At 41.8% G+C, this 14,421-nt stretch overlaps 1 protein-coding gene across 4 annotated transcripts in view; it reads right to left on the reverse strand.

Annotated features, from left to right (window-relative positions):
* DOCK2 (dedicator of cytokinesis 2) overlaps window positions 1–14,421 on the reverse strand; it is a 548,036-nt gene that overhangs the window by 444,679 nt on the left and 88,936 nt on the right. For all 4 annotated transcript variants that reach the window (XM_004371215.2, XM_023726512.1, XM_023726513.1 and 1 more), the window contains 7 exons: window positions 11,663–11,735; window positions 11,448–11,551; window positions 9,089–9,272; window positions 8,852–8,949; window positions 6,305–6,394; window positions 5,208–5,308; window positions 4,216–4,350 (listed from right to left, as the gene is read on the reverse strand). In XM_004371215.2, the coding sequence (XP_004371272.1) occupies window positions 4,216–4,350; window positions 5,208–5,308; window positions 6,305–6,394; window positions 8,852–8,949; window positions 9,089–9,272; window positions 11,448–11,551; window positions 11,663–11,735 (785 nt within the window). The remainder of the gene's footprint in view (window positions 1–4,215; window positions 4,351–5,207; window positions 5,309–6,304; window positions 6,395–8,851; window positions 8,950–9,088; window positions 9,273–11,447; window positions 11,552–11,662; window positions 11,736–14,421) is intronic.

Below are 14,421 nucleotides of genomic sequence, written 5' to 3' on the forward strand. Positions count from 1 at the left end.
TAAAAGGCCTGCAACGAGCTTTGTAGGGAAGAATAATTGCTTCAGCTCTTTCTGAATGTTCCCCACTATGCTCTAGACCTCTGAAGGGCTCAGTCATTCTAGAAAAGCCTAGTGGATATTGGTCATATTTATAGCCACCCAGCATCTTTTGGACACACTTCCTGCAACTTAGTAATTTCCCATATGTTTAAGCCTGACTCCCTATGGCATGTGACCAAAGTTCTTCCAATGACAGCCACCTGCTCTTGGCTTTGACTTGGGAACTAGTGACACACGAAGGGGGAACAGGAAGCTCACTTTCACTGGCTATGGGATAGAAATGAATAATAGCCCCCCAAAAATTCCACATCCTCCCAACAACTTCTTTTCCACCCTTACTCAACTGCATCTTACTTATTGATACAGGAAAATCCCTAGCCCTTGCAAAAGTTCGTGTGCAGCACGTGCAAAGAAAAAATGGCAGGGAACAAATAATGGGAGCCACATCAGCTGCAATTATGCACATGGGGAAAGAGAACAAAGGAAAGACACAAAACAGAAACACAATACCGGACACAATAAGCCCGAAAGCAATCATTATATTCCAATTTCCCACCAGCTGGCTTAGAAATCTCAAAGCATTGAACCTTCTCTATTTTATAGGCCCAACTAAAAAGCCCCCTAATATGAGGAAATACCCTGATCACTTCCCAATGCTCTCAAGGCTCCATTAGAGAGCTGAAAACTATTAAAGACTATAAAATGAACAAGACACACAAAAACTGACCTTCCCCAGTGTGAGGTCCCTGGCTCTTTGCAACTTAGCCTACATTTTTGTTCATGAGAAGAGTCAAGTACAGGCTTGGGTTACCTTAGGGATTTCTCATCTGACCAAATGCATTTTCTTAGCCCCCAAAATGCACTTCATCCAACAGGCATTCTTTGAGTGCCAGTGATGTTCTCTATGCCATGCTAGGATTCAGCAAGGAATTGCAAATTATACCACTCCTTTAAGAAGCTGAAAGTCACTTAGAGTTCCAGCAGCACTGAATTCACATCGATTGAAGAGTTAGGGGTTCTGCAGGATGACATGCCTTGAGGCAGAGAAGAAAAAAAGCAAATGTTCGAATGCACTTTGCCCCAGTAGAGGGAAGAGACAAAGACTAACAGAGATTAGATGGCAAGAAAATGATGGAAGGAAGGAAGGAAAAAAATAAATAAATCAAAAGGAAGAACTGAGGAAGAAGATCTGATGATAAATGAGAAAGATATGTTCCTATTACAGATCTGAAGTTCTCATTTGAGGGTTGGACTAAGATGTTGTTGTTGTTAGCTATTGTCATGTCAGCCCCCAACTCATGGGGACCTCATGCACAACAGAACAAAATGCTGCCTTGTCCTGCACCATCCCCATGATCAGTTGCAGATCAGATCGCTGTAATCCATAAAGTTTTCACTGGCTGATTTTCAGAAGTAGATTGCCAGACCTTTCCTCATAGTCCATCTTAATCTGGAAGTGTCTTAGTTATCTAGTGCTGCTCTAACAGAAATGACAAAAGTAAGTGCCTTTAACAAATTCAGGGTGCTGGCTCTAGGGGAAGGCTTTCTCTCGGTTGGCTCTGAAGGCAGGTCCCTGTCTCTTCAGTTTTTGCTTCCTGGTTCCTTGAAGATCTCCATTTGGCTTGGCATCTCTCTTCCCCCATCTCTGCTTCTCTGCTCGCTTGTTTAATCTCTTTTATATCTCAGAAGAGACTGACTGAAGATACACTCTACACTATTACTGCCTCACTAACATAACGAAGACAACCCATTCCCAAATGAGATTATAACCACAGGCATAGAGGTTAGGATTTGCAACACATATTTTTGGGAGATATAATTCAATCCATAACAGGAAGCTTCACTGAAACCTGTTCAGCATCATAACAACATGCAAGCTTCCACTGACAGACAGGTGGTTGCTGTGCATGAGAGGCATTAGCTGAAAATCAAACCTGAGTCTCCCACATGGAAGATAAAAATTCTACCGCTGAAACCACCACTGCCCTCGCAATAAGATATACTTGCCTATTAATCCGGACTTACAGTGTTTGAATTCTTGAACTCCTGAAAGAAACTCAACTCTTAGAATGACATTCCCTAATCTCCTATTAGTTTTCAAGTAATTTACAAGTATCAATTGAGCTTAGAACACCCCCAAAGACTTTAATACACTGTCTCTGCCTTGACTAATTTACAAACTAGAGGAATTGAAACTTTCAGAATCATCTAAGTGACATATGTTTGTGGTATATTTCAAGACCAAGTTTGTTCTTTCCACTCATTACCTGATACCGCAAAGATTCGCTGTAGAAGAATCTCATATGATTATGTTTCAGAACACCTTGTTGAGTATAACACTTGCATAACCCATCCATTGTCATGATCAAAATGACAGTCATAGACTTCAACTTTCTTTTGGGAAACCATCTCTCCAAAAAAAACCAAATCCATATTATGAATGGCTAACCCAACTCCTGGCTCCAGAGGTGTATATGTGACCACAACCACACAATCTGCATATTTTATTCCCCAGAAACACTGTTTTTCTAAAACCTTAGCCTGTGACCCAGAACAGTTCTTGTCACAGGATTTTGTTAGAACAATGGAAAAATTAGGCTTGCTTAAACTAACAGAATACGAGCCTGAGGCTGCCAGTGGCCTCCATATTGGAAATCTTCCCTCAGAAAGCAACCAACAAAAGGAAAACAGAGTCGAGATCTAGAGAGAGAGAAACTGTCATGACGACATTCAGCAGGTGAATCCAGCCATGCCTGAGGCCAGTCTACTCTCTGGATTTTTCAATAATATGAAGTAAAGTCCTATTTCTCCCTAAGTCAGTTTGAGTTTAGTTTTCTTCATTTGTACTGACAAGAATCCTTACTGTTATGGGTTGAATTGTGTCCCCCCAAAACATGTGTTTTAAATCCTAACCTCTATGCCTATGGTTATTATCCCATTTAGGAATGGGCTGTCTTTGTTATGTTAATGAGACAGGATTAGTGCAAGGTGTATCTTGAGTCAATCTCTTTTGAGATATAAAAGAGATTAAACAAGTAAGCTGAGAAGCAGAGAAGGGGAAAAGAGATGCTAAGCTACATGAGGACTGCCCAGCAGCAGATGCTCAGAAGAGTCGAAGACCATCCTTCAGAGCTGGCAGAGAAAGAAAACTTTCCTCTGGAGCCGGCACCCTGAATTTGGACTTCTAGCCTCCTAAAGTGTGAGAAAATAAACTTCTGTTTGTTAAAGCCATCAACTTGTGGTATTTCTGTTATAGCAGCACTAGATAACTAAGACACTGACCAATATACTCCCTATATGTTTTTATTTCTCATTACACACACCCAACCTAATCACACACAAAATAATCCTCTAACTTTGTCTTAAAGCTAGACTGGACATAAATTGTTATTTTGCAGGTTGCATTTGAATGTCTCCATCTCTAAATCTTTCAAAATGGTAACTAACCTCTATGATACTGACCACCAAAAAGCAAATCTCTTTGGTGTTGTAACATATCAGTTGACTTGTGGGCCACTAGGATCTCAAGGACAAATAGATCAACTGCAAATACCTGTTCATCTGTCATGCACAACCTACTAACCAAAACCAAAAACCAAACTCGTTGCTGTCGAGTCAATTCTGACTCATAGTGACCCTACAGAACAGAGTAGAACTGCCCCATAGGGTTCCCATGGAGTGGCTGGTGGATCCAAACTGCCAGTCTTTTGGTTAACAGCCGAACGCCTAACCACTGCACCATGAGAGCTCTGTACAACCTACTGGAGCCAAATAAATGTCAAACCACCTGAGCTCTGCTCTCCCCAATCCCAGTCCCTCCATCACTGAATATAGAGTCCTGGTAAGTTTTTACCATATCTCAAATCAAATGAAAAATGTTAGATGAAACACAGATGAGCCTCAAATCACAAATCACATTCATTGGATGAAACATAACTGTACAAAATGTTAGCTTCAGACTAACAGACAAGATTTCTTTCTTTCTTACTTTTTTTCTTTTTTTCCCAAGTGAACTTGGAGGGTACAATTACTACATATTCCTAAACTTCTAAGTTGGATTTTTTTGAGTGATGGCTGGATATAATTATTTAAGAGAGTTTCTCCAACAGTACAAATACTCTTGTATCCCAGAGGAATTGCAGAGCTAATCAATCACTCTTATATACAAGTACTCACTGTGAAAATAATGTCCTCGACCGAACAATGAACTTGAACACATATTCCAAAGCTTTCAGAGTTCTTAGGATTGGCTCACATTGCTCCCCTCTGCTGGACGTATCCAAGTAAGTCTTCAGAACCGTCATCAATTTCCTGAAAAAAGGATTATATTTTCAAAATATATCTCTTTCCAGCCCATAGCATGGTAATTAGTTTTCTCAGTAAATTATAAGACATTCAATCAAAGTTCAAGGTGGTGATAGAGTCATGCTCACTCATCTATTTGCAAGCATAAAAATAACTTAGCTTAAAAAATAGATTTATTACAGGCAGTGAATAAGTATTTACCACTCCTAAAAAGCAAGCAAAGAGAAAAAACTAGTGAGCAAAAAAAAACATCTTTTGCCTAGGAGAACTAGTCACAATCAGGGTATAAGTAGGAATAATGGTGGTGATAATGTCCTTTTCAGTCTTTTCTTCCTACAGAAAATATTCTTGTAATATCATGGAACTCCCTTGCTAAGAAACTTTCCATTTCTCTTCACTACCATCAGACTTCAAACTATTTGGCCTGACTTTCAAAGCCCCTTCACAACCTGGCTGCCATCAACCTTTCCAGCATCATCTCCCATCCCTAACCCTAAGTACCCTATATCTGAGATATACTGAGCTACTTGGCATGTGCACTTCCTCCTGTCTCATCTTTGAATCTCAGTGCCTATACAAGTAGCTGCTCAGTAAGTGATAGTTGAATAAATGAATGATGGAAAGAATGAATGGACACCTCCAAGTACTTCTGTCACCATACTATTCATCGCAACCTATGGGCTTACATATTTTTATTGATATCCAAATAAACCAGGCATCCTTGGGATGGGTTGATAATGTCAGAAAAGTTAGAACTCACACTGGCTGGTTACAGAAGGAAAGCACTCACGTTCCTTGTGCCCTACACATCCTGTAGAAATACAGGAGGTAGAAATGAAATTTCCATGTGCTTAGTGACTTACTTGTAAGCCAAAGTAGCACTGAAATGCTGTTGAATGTAAGCCTCCAGAACGGTGTTGAAATGCTGGAATTTCCGGTCAGCGATGAGTCCTATTATGTAGATCTGAGGAAGACACAAGGAATCAGTGTTTTCAGGGAAAACCCAGGAGCAGAAGCTATATTTACATGGCATAACTGAACCCCTATCAAAATGTTTTATTTCTCATCTGTTCATCCAGGAGTTCGGTTGCCACAGGGTGTTATAACATGAAAGGATCTCACGGTCAAATGAGTTTGAGAAATCCTAGGTAACCATTGTTGCTTTCTTTACTGCAGGAATTTTCAGAGCCTTTAATACATTTATATGTATCAGGAATCTTCAAGAGGGTCATGCAATGTGCAGCACTTCCCTAAGTTATTTAATCAAAGTATCTTTTTTTTCATGAAGTTTCTTTCTGGCAAGGCTAGCATTGCAAGCAGTCCACTTAGGAAGCACTGGGTTAAGAATGGCTGTCTCCAAGCAACCTCTGTAAAAATACAAGTGTCCCTAACACGTCAAGAGCTTATTGGTCACTGATACTCTAGCAGATGTTTCTTATGTTTATTTTGACATGACCCTGAGAAAATGAGTTGTGACGGGGAGAGGAGGAAGAGACCATTTGGAAAGATGGAGAGAAGAAAGATATGAATGGCATACCACCTTGAAAGTTTCTGGGTAGGCAGGAAGTGTGTAATGGCTCTGAGAAGTCAGAGAATATGAGCAAGAAGGAGGTAAAATGGGAGTTAGAAAACATATTGTGTGCTTTACAACCTTGCTAGGGACTAGCTCCCAGTATTCATGCAAAGTTGAAGGGATCACTCACAGTATCCAGCTTCACCATACTTTCAACAGTACCAACCTGACATCAACACTTAAAATTTTCCTTTCACCCATCCTGCCCCATGCTTTCAAAGGAACTCAAAATGAATAAAAGGAAACAGCAGATCATTCGCTGGGGTTGCCAAATGCTACAATGCATCTAAAGAATTCATGAGAAGGGCCACAAGGGCCACAAGTTCTCAGTACTCTCGCAATAGACATACACTAATGCCAGCCAAATGCCTGTCCCTTCCCTCTTACCAGTGCGTCGAAGACAAGGATGTCATACTCATTACTTTGAGAATGCTCCATCATAATGTTGAAGAGGGCATCCAGAGTGTCTTGGAGAAACTAGACAAACAATGAAGGTCACATTAAGGAAGAGTAAAGATGATCCACAGATTCCACTCTAAAGTGTTTACCCAGGAGAATGAGTACGCACATTCACTAGAAGCCATGTTCAAGAGATTCACTGCAACATATACTAAGATAGCTATTTTCAAAAAAATGGAAAACAACACGTCTTGGTAAGGATGTAAAGAAATTATAACACTCGTACATTGCTGGTAGGAATGTAAAATGGTGCAGCCATTGTGAAAATAGCTTGGCAGTTCCTAAAAAAGTTAAACAAACTACCATATGACCCAGCAATTCCACTTTTCGGCACATACCCAAAATAATTGAGAGGAGAGACTCAACTAGACAATGTATACCAATGTTCACCACAGTACTATTTACAATAGTCAAAAAATGGAAACAACCCAAGTGTCCATCAACAGAGGAATAGATAAACACAATGTGGTATATCCATTCAACAGAACATTATTCAGCCACAAAAACGAATGAAATTCTGATGCATGTTACAATGCGGATGAACCTTGAAAACATTCAGCTGAGTGAAATAAGCCAGACCCAAAAGAATAAATATTGTATGATCCCACTTATATGAAATATCGAAAATAGGCAAATCCATCGAGACAAAACAAAATTAGTGGGTACCAGGAGCTGGGGAAGGGGAGAATAGGGAGTTAAAATAAATGAATGAATGAAGAGGTCCGGTACAATTTTATTCATAAGAGCCAGAACTTGAAGAATAGTGTCTGTCAGTGGCAGAATGGTGTCTATATCGTGGTATTTTTACACTACAGAATACAACACAGCAATAAAAAAGAACAAAGTAGTCTCACATGCAACATTGTGAGAATAACTCTCAAAGACATTGTGTTGAGGGAAAGGTCTGAAACAAAAATTTTCATTCTTTATGATTCTATCTTTATAAAGTTTAAGAAAGGCAAAAATTCATCCATAATGATGGTAATCTGAATAGTGGTTACACCTAGAGAGGAGGAGGTTATTGACTGAGTCTGGGTCTGAGGAAACCTACTGCATTGCTGAAAATGTGCTTTATCTTGACCTGGGTAGTGGGCCCATAGGTGTGCACACATGTAAACATTCACTGAGCTGTACTCTCAAGATAAATGCTCTGTATATATTTTCCTGTATGTATATTATATTTCAATAACAAAGTTTTTTTTTAAGGAAAAAAAAGGGGGGGCAAAAGAGAGATAATGGAATTTCCTCTCAGATGATTTCTCCAAGCTGCCCAAAAGAAATACCAAAAAAAAAAAAAAAAAAAATCTGTTGCCATCAAGTCAATTCTGACTCTTAGCAACCCTATAGGACAGAATAGAACTGCCCCAGAGTTTCCAAGGAGCAGCTGGTGGAGTCGAACTGCCGACCTTTTGGTGAGCAGCCGAGCTCTTAACCACTGTGCCACCAGGGCTCTCCAAAAGAAATAGACATTATAAAAGAGGTTGTCTGGGGAATTTCCCTGCCATTGTTGAACGAGGTAAGGGCATCAATAGTCCACGTTAAGAGCACTGACCTGGAAATTCTACCACTGCTTCCCTATGTATGGGCAATTAAATAAAATTTGATTCCTCTCCTTCTTAAAGGATAGGTCAATATTTCCCACAGTCCTTCCAAACACAGAGCTACCATATTAAACCATTTAGTTCCTGAGTTTCTTGCTGTACCAAGTTCATGACAGAACCAAGATCACCAGGACTGCTGGGAAATGCTTGTCCGAATTCATACTGCTGCAGAGGAAGGTTGCTTTCATTAGACCTGCACTTAAGACACTTTATATCCTCCACCACCATGTGGCTGCAACACTACGTCTGACATTTGCATTGTGTTTTCTGCTTGTTTCACTTAAAATGTGAGCCTGATGTCTTTCCCTTTCTCATCTTTAATACATGATGCTCTCTAAGCAGAGGAAGCCAAGAATACGTTTTATTCTTGGTTTTATTCTATGCATGTAGTGCTACCAGATCACACTACTATAGCAACATATAACAACAAAAAATAGTTAATAGTTACTATGGATCGAACTTTATATGTTTTAAATGCTTTAGTTCAATTATTGTGTACTATGTGTAAGAGACCTGCTGAGTAATTTTAACACTTTATCACCTTCAACGCTCACAACAACCCTGAGAGGTAGGTCATAGACATAATATCACACACATAGTGGCAAGTGGGTGAGCTGGAATCTAAACCCAGACTTCTCTTTTCCCAGAGATTGAGCACAACCGTATGCCACTCAACATTCAGTACCCATTGAACCAAGTCACATCCCCAGATTTCCCAATAAAGGTTCCCCACGGCAACCTGGAGCAGTGTGCCCCATTGTCAGATAAAAGTTGCCCCATTTCCTTTGACCACTTATTTCTCCCCAAAAGCCACCCATGATTTGAAGCTCTGTCAAGTGGTAGATAGATATAAATAAAATGAAGCCCCACTGACCTTTACTACTTCTTCTCCATCCACAATCTTCAATTTTTCTAAATTCTCCTGTAGCAGTTGAGGCTTCATACGCCACTTCAGTAAACCCAGCAAGCCCACTAAAATACAGTCCAGACAAGTAGGATTACTATTTCTGGCCTCAAGTGTCCTTATTAGAACCTCTGCACGTGTGTGCATGACCATGCACACACATACACACACACACACACACACACAAGTTCCCGATGGTTACTTTACCGTTCTGGGTGAGCTTTGTGGAGCACACCAGGGTGGAAATGGAGAACACATCCCGGGAGCTGACAGAAAGCCCTCCGACACTGCTAGAGCTTCGGCTCAAGGTGGACCCCTTGATTTCCGTGTGGTGTCGATAAGAAGGAAGAGTCAGGTAAGCACTGGCATCCTCCATCTTCTTGCTGTCTCCCTGAAAACAGCAGCTTGGTTACTGCCCCAGGCCAAGGCTACCAGCCCAATGCTACACAGGGCTTCCAGTGGCCAGATTACATGCTGCAAGGTGTGGAGGGTCAGAAATGGAGAGAGAAATCACCAAAGAGCAATAACCAGCAGGGCTGTTTGTCCACTCAACAGGGAAAAATCCGAAGTTCTATTAGTGGAACGGGGGCTGATTGACCAGTTGAAGGCTCTGCAAACTTCATTAATACCAACGGCAAAAAGGAAACTGAAGGTTTCCAGACAGGCCATGTTAATTCATTATGAATTTTTTGAGATCGTAACACATGCCCCCTAGCAGGAGAAGGAATCAGTTTAAAGTAGAAGTTCACAGCTAAGAGAGTAGAGTCAGACAGCCCTGGGATCTAGACCTCCTTTCACCATTAACAAGCATATGCCGTTCTGGATACGTTCCTTGGCCTCTCCATGCCTCATTTGTGTGCAAACAGTTAACACACTTGGCTGCTAACCAAAAGATTGGAGGCTCAAGTCTACCCAGAGGCACCTTGAAAGAAAGGCCCGGTGATCTGCTTCTGAAAAATCAGTCATTGAAAACCATATGGAGTACAGTTCTACTCTGACACACATGAGGTCACCATGAGTTGGAGTTGACTCAGTGGTGACTGGTTATCCTAAGGACAATACTATTACCTACTCCTAGAATTCTCGTGAGAACTAAATAGGATAATGCATATGGAGTACTCAGCATAGCAACTGACACATAAGTCCCTTAGAATGTTGATATGAATCATTAGAGGTAGAATTACAGGAAATAACATTTATTGAGCCCTTACTATGCACCAGGAGCTGCACTACGCCTTAGTTCATCTCATTTAAGCCTCTCAACCATCATATGAAGCTGATACTGCTACCACCCTGTTTATAGATGAGGAAACTGAGATTTAATGAGGGTGAGTAAATTGAAAACTGACTGCAACTGGGCCTCTGCCCCCAAGGAGGTCATACTCTAGTGGGAAAAATGGCTCTCAAGCCAAGAACTACCTTGCCATGTGCTAAATGAGGAAAAACAGATGGCTGCACTGAAGAAAGGGCGTTTTTCCAGAAAAGTCAGAGAGGCTCAAAGAAGGGAATCATATGATGAGGTCGTGTTGCCATGTGAGCCACAGGAAAAGGGGCAATTTCAGCCTACAGATTGAGGAAGCCAAATTCAAGCGTTCAAACCTTGTGCTGACCACTTAACCTTCTCCTATTTCACAGCCACACACTTTGCCTCCAACCACATGCTGGCAGAATGCATTCTGCTGTCTAAGAGTTGTGGGAAAGCGTACAGGTAAGATCAGGGCAAACCCTTCCCCACTTCTCAAAAACAGCACAAATCTCATGGTATAAAATAATACTGGTGACAGTTGTACACCCTTTATAGCATATACAACACTTTCACATGGGACATCTCATTACTTCCCCACTTAGGAAAAAGAAAACAGACTCAGGGATACACATGATATGATCTTAGATATTAGTCAGCAGCAGGATCTGAACTGCAAATTCTAATATTTTTTCGTTAATTACACTGTGACATCTCTCAGGTCTCTCTTGTTGGTCTTCTGTACAACCCACAAAAGTCCTTACAGAATCAACAGCCCATTCTCTATGGAATAATAGCCTTTACCATTTACTGAGTGCTTCCACGTACCCATCATTGTCATGTTTACATGCACTGTCTCATATAATCCTCACAATTATTCAAGGAGGGCTCATATATGAGGAAACAGAGACATAGAGAGGTTAAGTTTTTGTCCAAGGCCACACAGCTGGTAAAAGTGGTGTAGTCAGGGCTTAAACCCTTGTGTGTGTGATTTTGGGGTCCCTGCTCCAAACCACGAAGTCCCTGGGTAAAGCAAATGGTTAACAAGCTCAGCTGCTAACCAAAAGGCTAGAGGTTTGAGTTTACCAAGAGGTACCTCGGAAGAAAGGCCTGGCGATCTACTTCTGAAAAATTGGCCATTGAAAACACTATGGGGCACAGTTCTATTCTGACACACATGAGATCACCATGAATCGGACTCAACTCAATGACAACCAGTTTACTGGGCCGCTAACTACTAAGTAATCCTGTCATTGCCCACCCCCCCACCTCAATTTCCATGCCACCCTCCCTGCAAATAGAGCTAGTTCCAGCTCATGGTACCTTTAGAACAACCAAGTCGTGACATCCATCATGCAGAGTGGTTCCATCTTCCTTCATCAACTTCACATAGGACATGGCGAAGTTCTTTTCTCCTTTATCCTTAGCTGGAAATAACATGGTGAGGTCAGGAAAGAGAATGATAAATGAGCCACCCAACTCTCCCACTCTTCTCCCCTTTGGGGGGTTTCAGAGATGCTAGCTCGCTGGGTACTCACATTCCAGAGAGGACCGATGCCGAAACATGAATCGCAGATGGATCCTCTGCATGTCTTCGATAGGGACAGCCACCTCAGCAGACAGAAACCAGAACTCAGCGACTGTGAGTTAAATGGCCCTCCCCACCCCACCCTACCCCTAAAAGGCAACCTGACCATTTAACTGAGAGTGCTGCATGCTGATTTATTACCCATCCATCAAGTCTGATGAACTGTAAATAAATTATATAAGAACTAGCTATGAAGAGAAAATAAAGGACCATTTGGCAAATTGCATTCCCAGCCAATGAAAAGAGGTCTGTAAATTATAGTGAAGAAAAATGAATCTCCCTAAATTGATATAAAAGTCACACAACTTGAACACAGGATTTGATGCACTGCAAACTGCACAATGCGCATTTTCCTTACACACTCCAGGAGTTTCTGGCAATTGCAGCGGGGCTTAGCAAATTAGGAATGGCCATTAGGGGGGTTGCTAGAGGATTCTCATTTATGCAAATTAATATAAATGCTTTAATCCAATAATATTTGGAAAAATCCTGGGGTGCATTCCCATCCTTAGTTGGACACATGTCCAGATGCTTTTGTTTCCGAGGACACTGAACTAAGACAAACTACTGTCCGATGAGTGGACGGCTGGCATCGTTGATTGAGATGCTTTAGGACTGGCTCTGCACTGGCCCTCCCTCCCGAAGCTTCCTAGCTTTCTCCACAATGTGCGATTCAGGCCAAAGCAGAGAGGCTTAGCTACCTGTGCAAAAAACACTTTGATTTTAAAAAGGGACAACCATACAGATGACTATTAAAAGCCAAACAGATGTATACCTTGGAGCACGTTCTGTTCTAGAAAATGAAATCATGAGCCTGGGGTCACCCACCATTTGTCTGTGTGTTGACACAGAGCAAAAGAACCAAGAGCCTTGTGGGCAACTGCAGTCCGGTTTCACTGCCTACGTACTAAATGCTTACCATAAGCTACAATCGTGTGAGGCACTGGCCGTGCTCTTGGAAGGCAGAGTCCCTGCTCATAGTTCACATGGGGCGACACATAACAGCCATGTGACAGGGGCTAGCAAAGATATATAACTGGGGTGCGGTAGAACATGAAGAAGAAAAACACCAACCCAGTCCAGTGACTTTCTGACCCCAAAGTTGGGCAAGTCGTCATTTTGAAGAGATATAGGGAGAACCAATGAGGAAAACAGGAATGGATATGACAATGCAAGCCTCACTGGATTTAAATAGCTATAACTGAAAAAGAAGTCATGTGTATACCTTGAGTTTGCGGTCAGAGAACAAAGTGAGTGAAGAATGTTATTAATGATAAGGCAGACATATTTGAAGCTGGGGTCATTCCCTGACTGTTCACTGAATTAATTCCAAATTTGCTTTCTTCTTCCAGTGCAAGATATTCCCTTCTGCTTACTGTGACAATCTGCTAATGTGAATATTTGGGGTTAATGCCACCTCCATCTGAGGTGCCCTTGCAGTAGGGCATCTTTAAGAATTAATTGGCCTTTTATAGCCTTGCATTGCCTTGTAAACTTTGCCATTCTTCGCTGGTGAGTAGGATGGCATGGCTCAGTGGGCTGGGCACCATCCATAGAGGACCATGTGACAACTACACATTGGTTAGGTTCCAGACCAATGAAGGGTGATCATGAGAACCAGGGAGCTCACTCACTGGGAAACCATTTCCACGTCCTAACACACCACCACACACCTACCAGGGAATTATTTCAGATCCTGGAAGGTACCTCTGAGATCCCCCATGCCCTTATGGATGATGAGTTCTGCTGTAATCCAGAGCTAGAGAAGGTTCCTTCGGTCACTCTAAATCCTTCCCAGAAGTATGTCCATAATTGGCCCCAGCATTGAGCTGGACACAAGCCTCTCTGCCCCAAACTCTGCTTAGATTAGAACAAGGAATTTCTAAAATACATTCAACAGAACCCTAGCCCTGGGATATGATGCTAGGAAAAAAGGAAAAGCTCCAGGTCCAAGATGTTTGGGAAATGCTTTCTCTTCCTTTTGCAGATTTGCATAGTGTGTTTACATCTTAATGATTCTGAGAACCTGCAATAACGCAGCCTTTTGACTTTGTTCTCAAACTTCTCAGTATTTCTCACTTCTGTTTGTCCAGGAAACACAACTTTAAAGTGACACCCTTTAATTAGTATTCCACAGAACATGTTTTTGGGGACACAATGTATAAGAAAGATCTTGAGGGAGACCCTGCGTCACATGTTTGGAACTATTACAGCTACCCCCAGGGCCCTGGTGGCACAGTGGTTAAAGAGATTAAATGCTAACCAAGAGGCTGGCAGTTTAAATCCACCAGCTGCTCCTTGGAAACCCTATGGGACAGTCCTATTCTGTCTTATATGGTCACTATGAGTTGGAATTGACTCAACGGCAATGGATTTGGTATTTTTTACACATACCCTAGGGGACACTGGTGGTTTCGTGGTAGAATTCCCACTTTCCATGCAGGAGACCTGGGTTTGATTCCTGGTCAATGCACCTCATGTGCAGCCACTACCCGTCTGTCAGTGGAGTCTGGCATGTTGCTATAATGCTGAACAAGTTTTAGCAGAGCTTCCAAACTAGGAAGAAAGGCCTGGAGATCTACTTCTGAAAATCAGTCAATGGATCACAACAGTCCAATCCCACTGGACATAAGGTCACCATGGGTCAGGGGATGACTCAACAGCAGTCAACAACAGCAACAACACCTATCCTACCCACCCTCCCACCCC

The sequence above is a fragment of the Trichechus manatus genome, unplaced genomic scaffold (assembly GCF_000243295.1).
Source record: "Trichechus manatus latirostris isolate Lorelei unplaced genomic scaffold, TriManLat1.0 scaffold00011, whole genome shotgun sequence".
Classification (NCBI taxonomy): domain Eukaryota; kingdom Metazoa; phylum Chordata; class Mammalia; order Sirenia; family Trichechidae; genus Trichechus; species Trichechus manatus.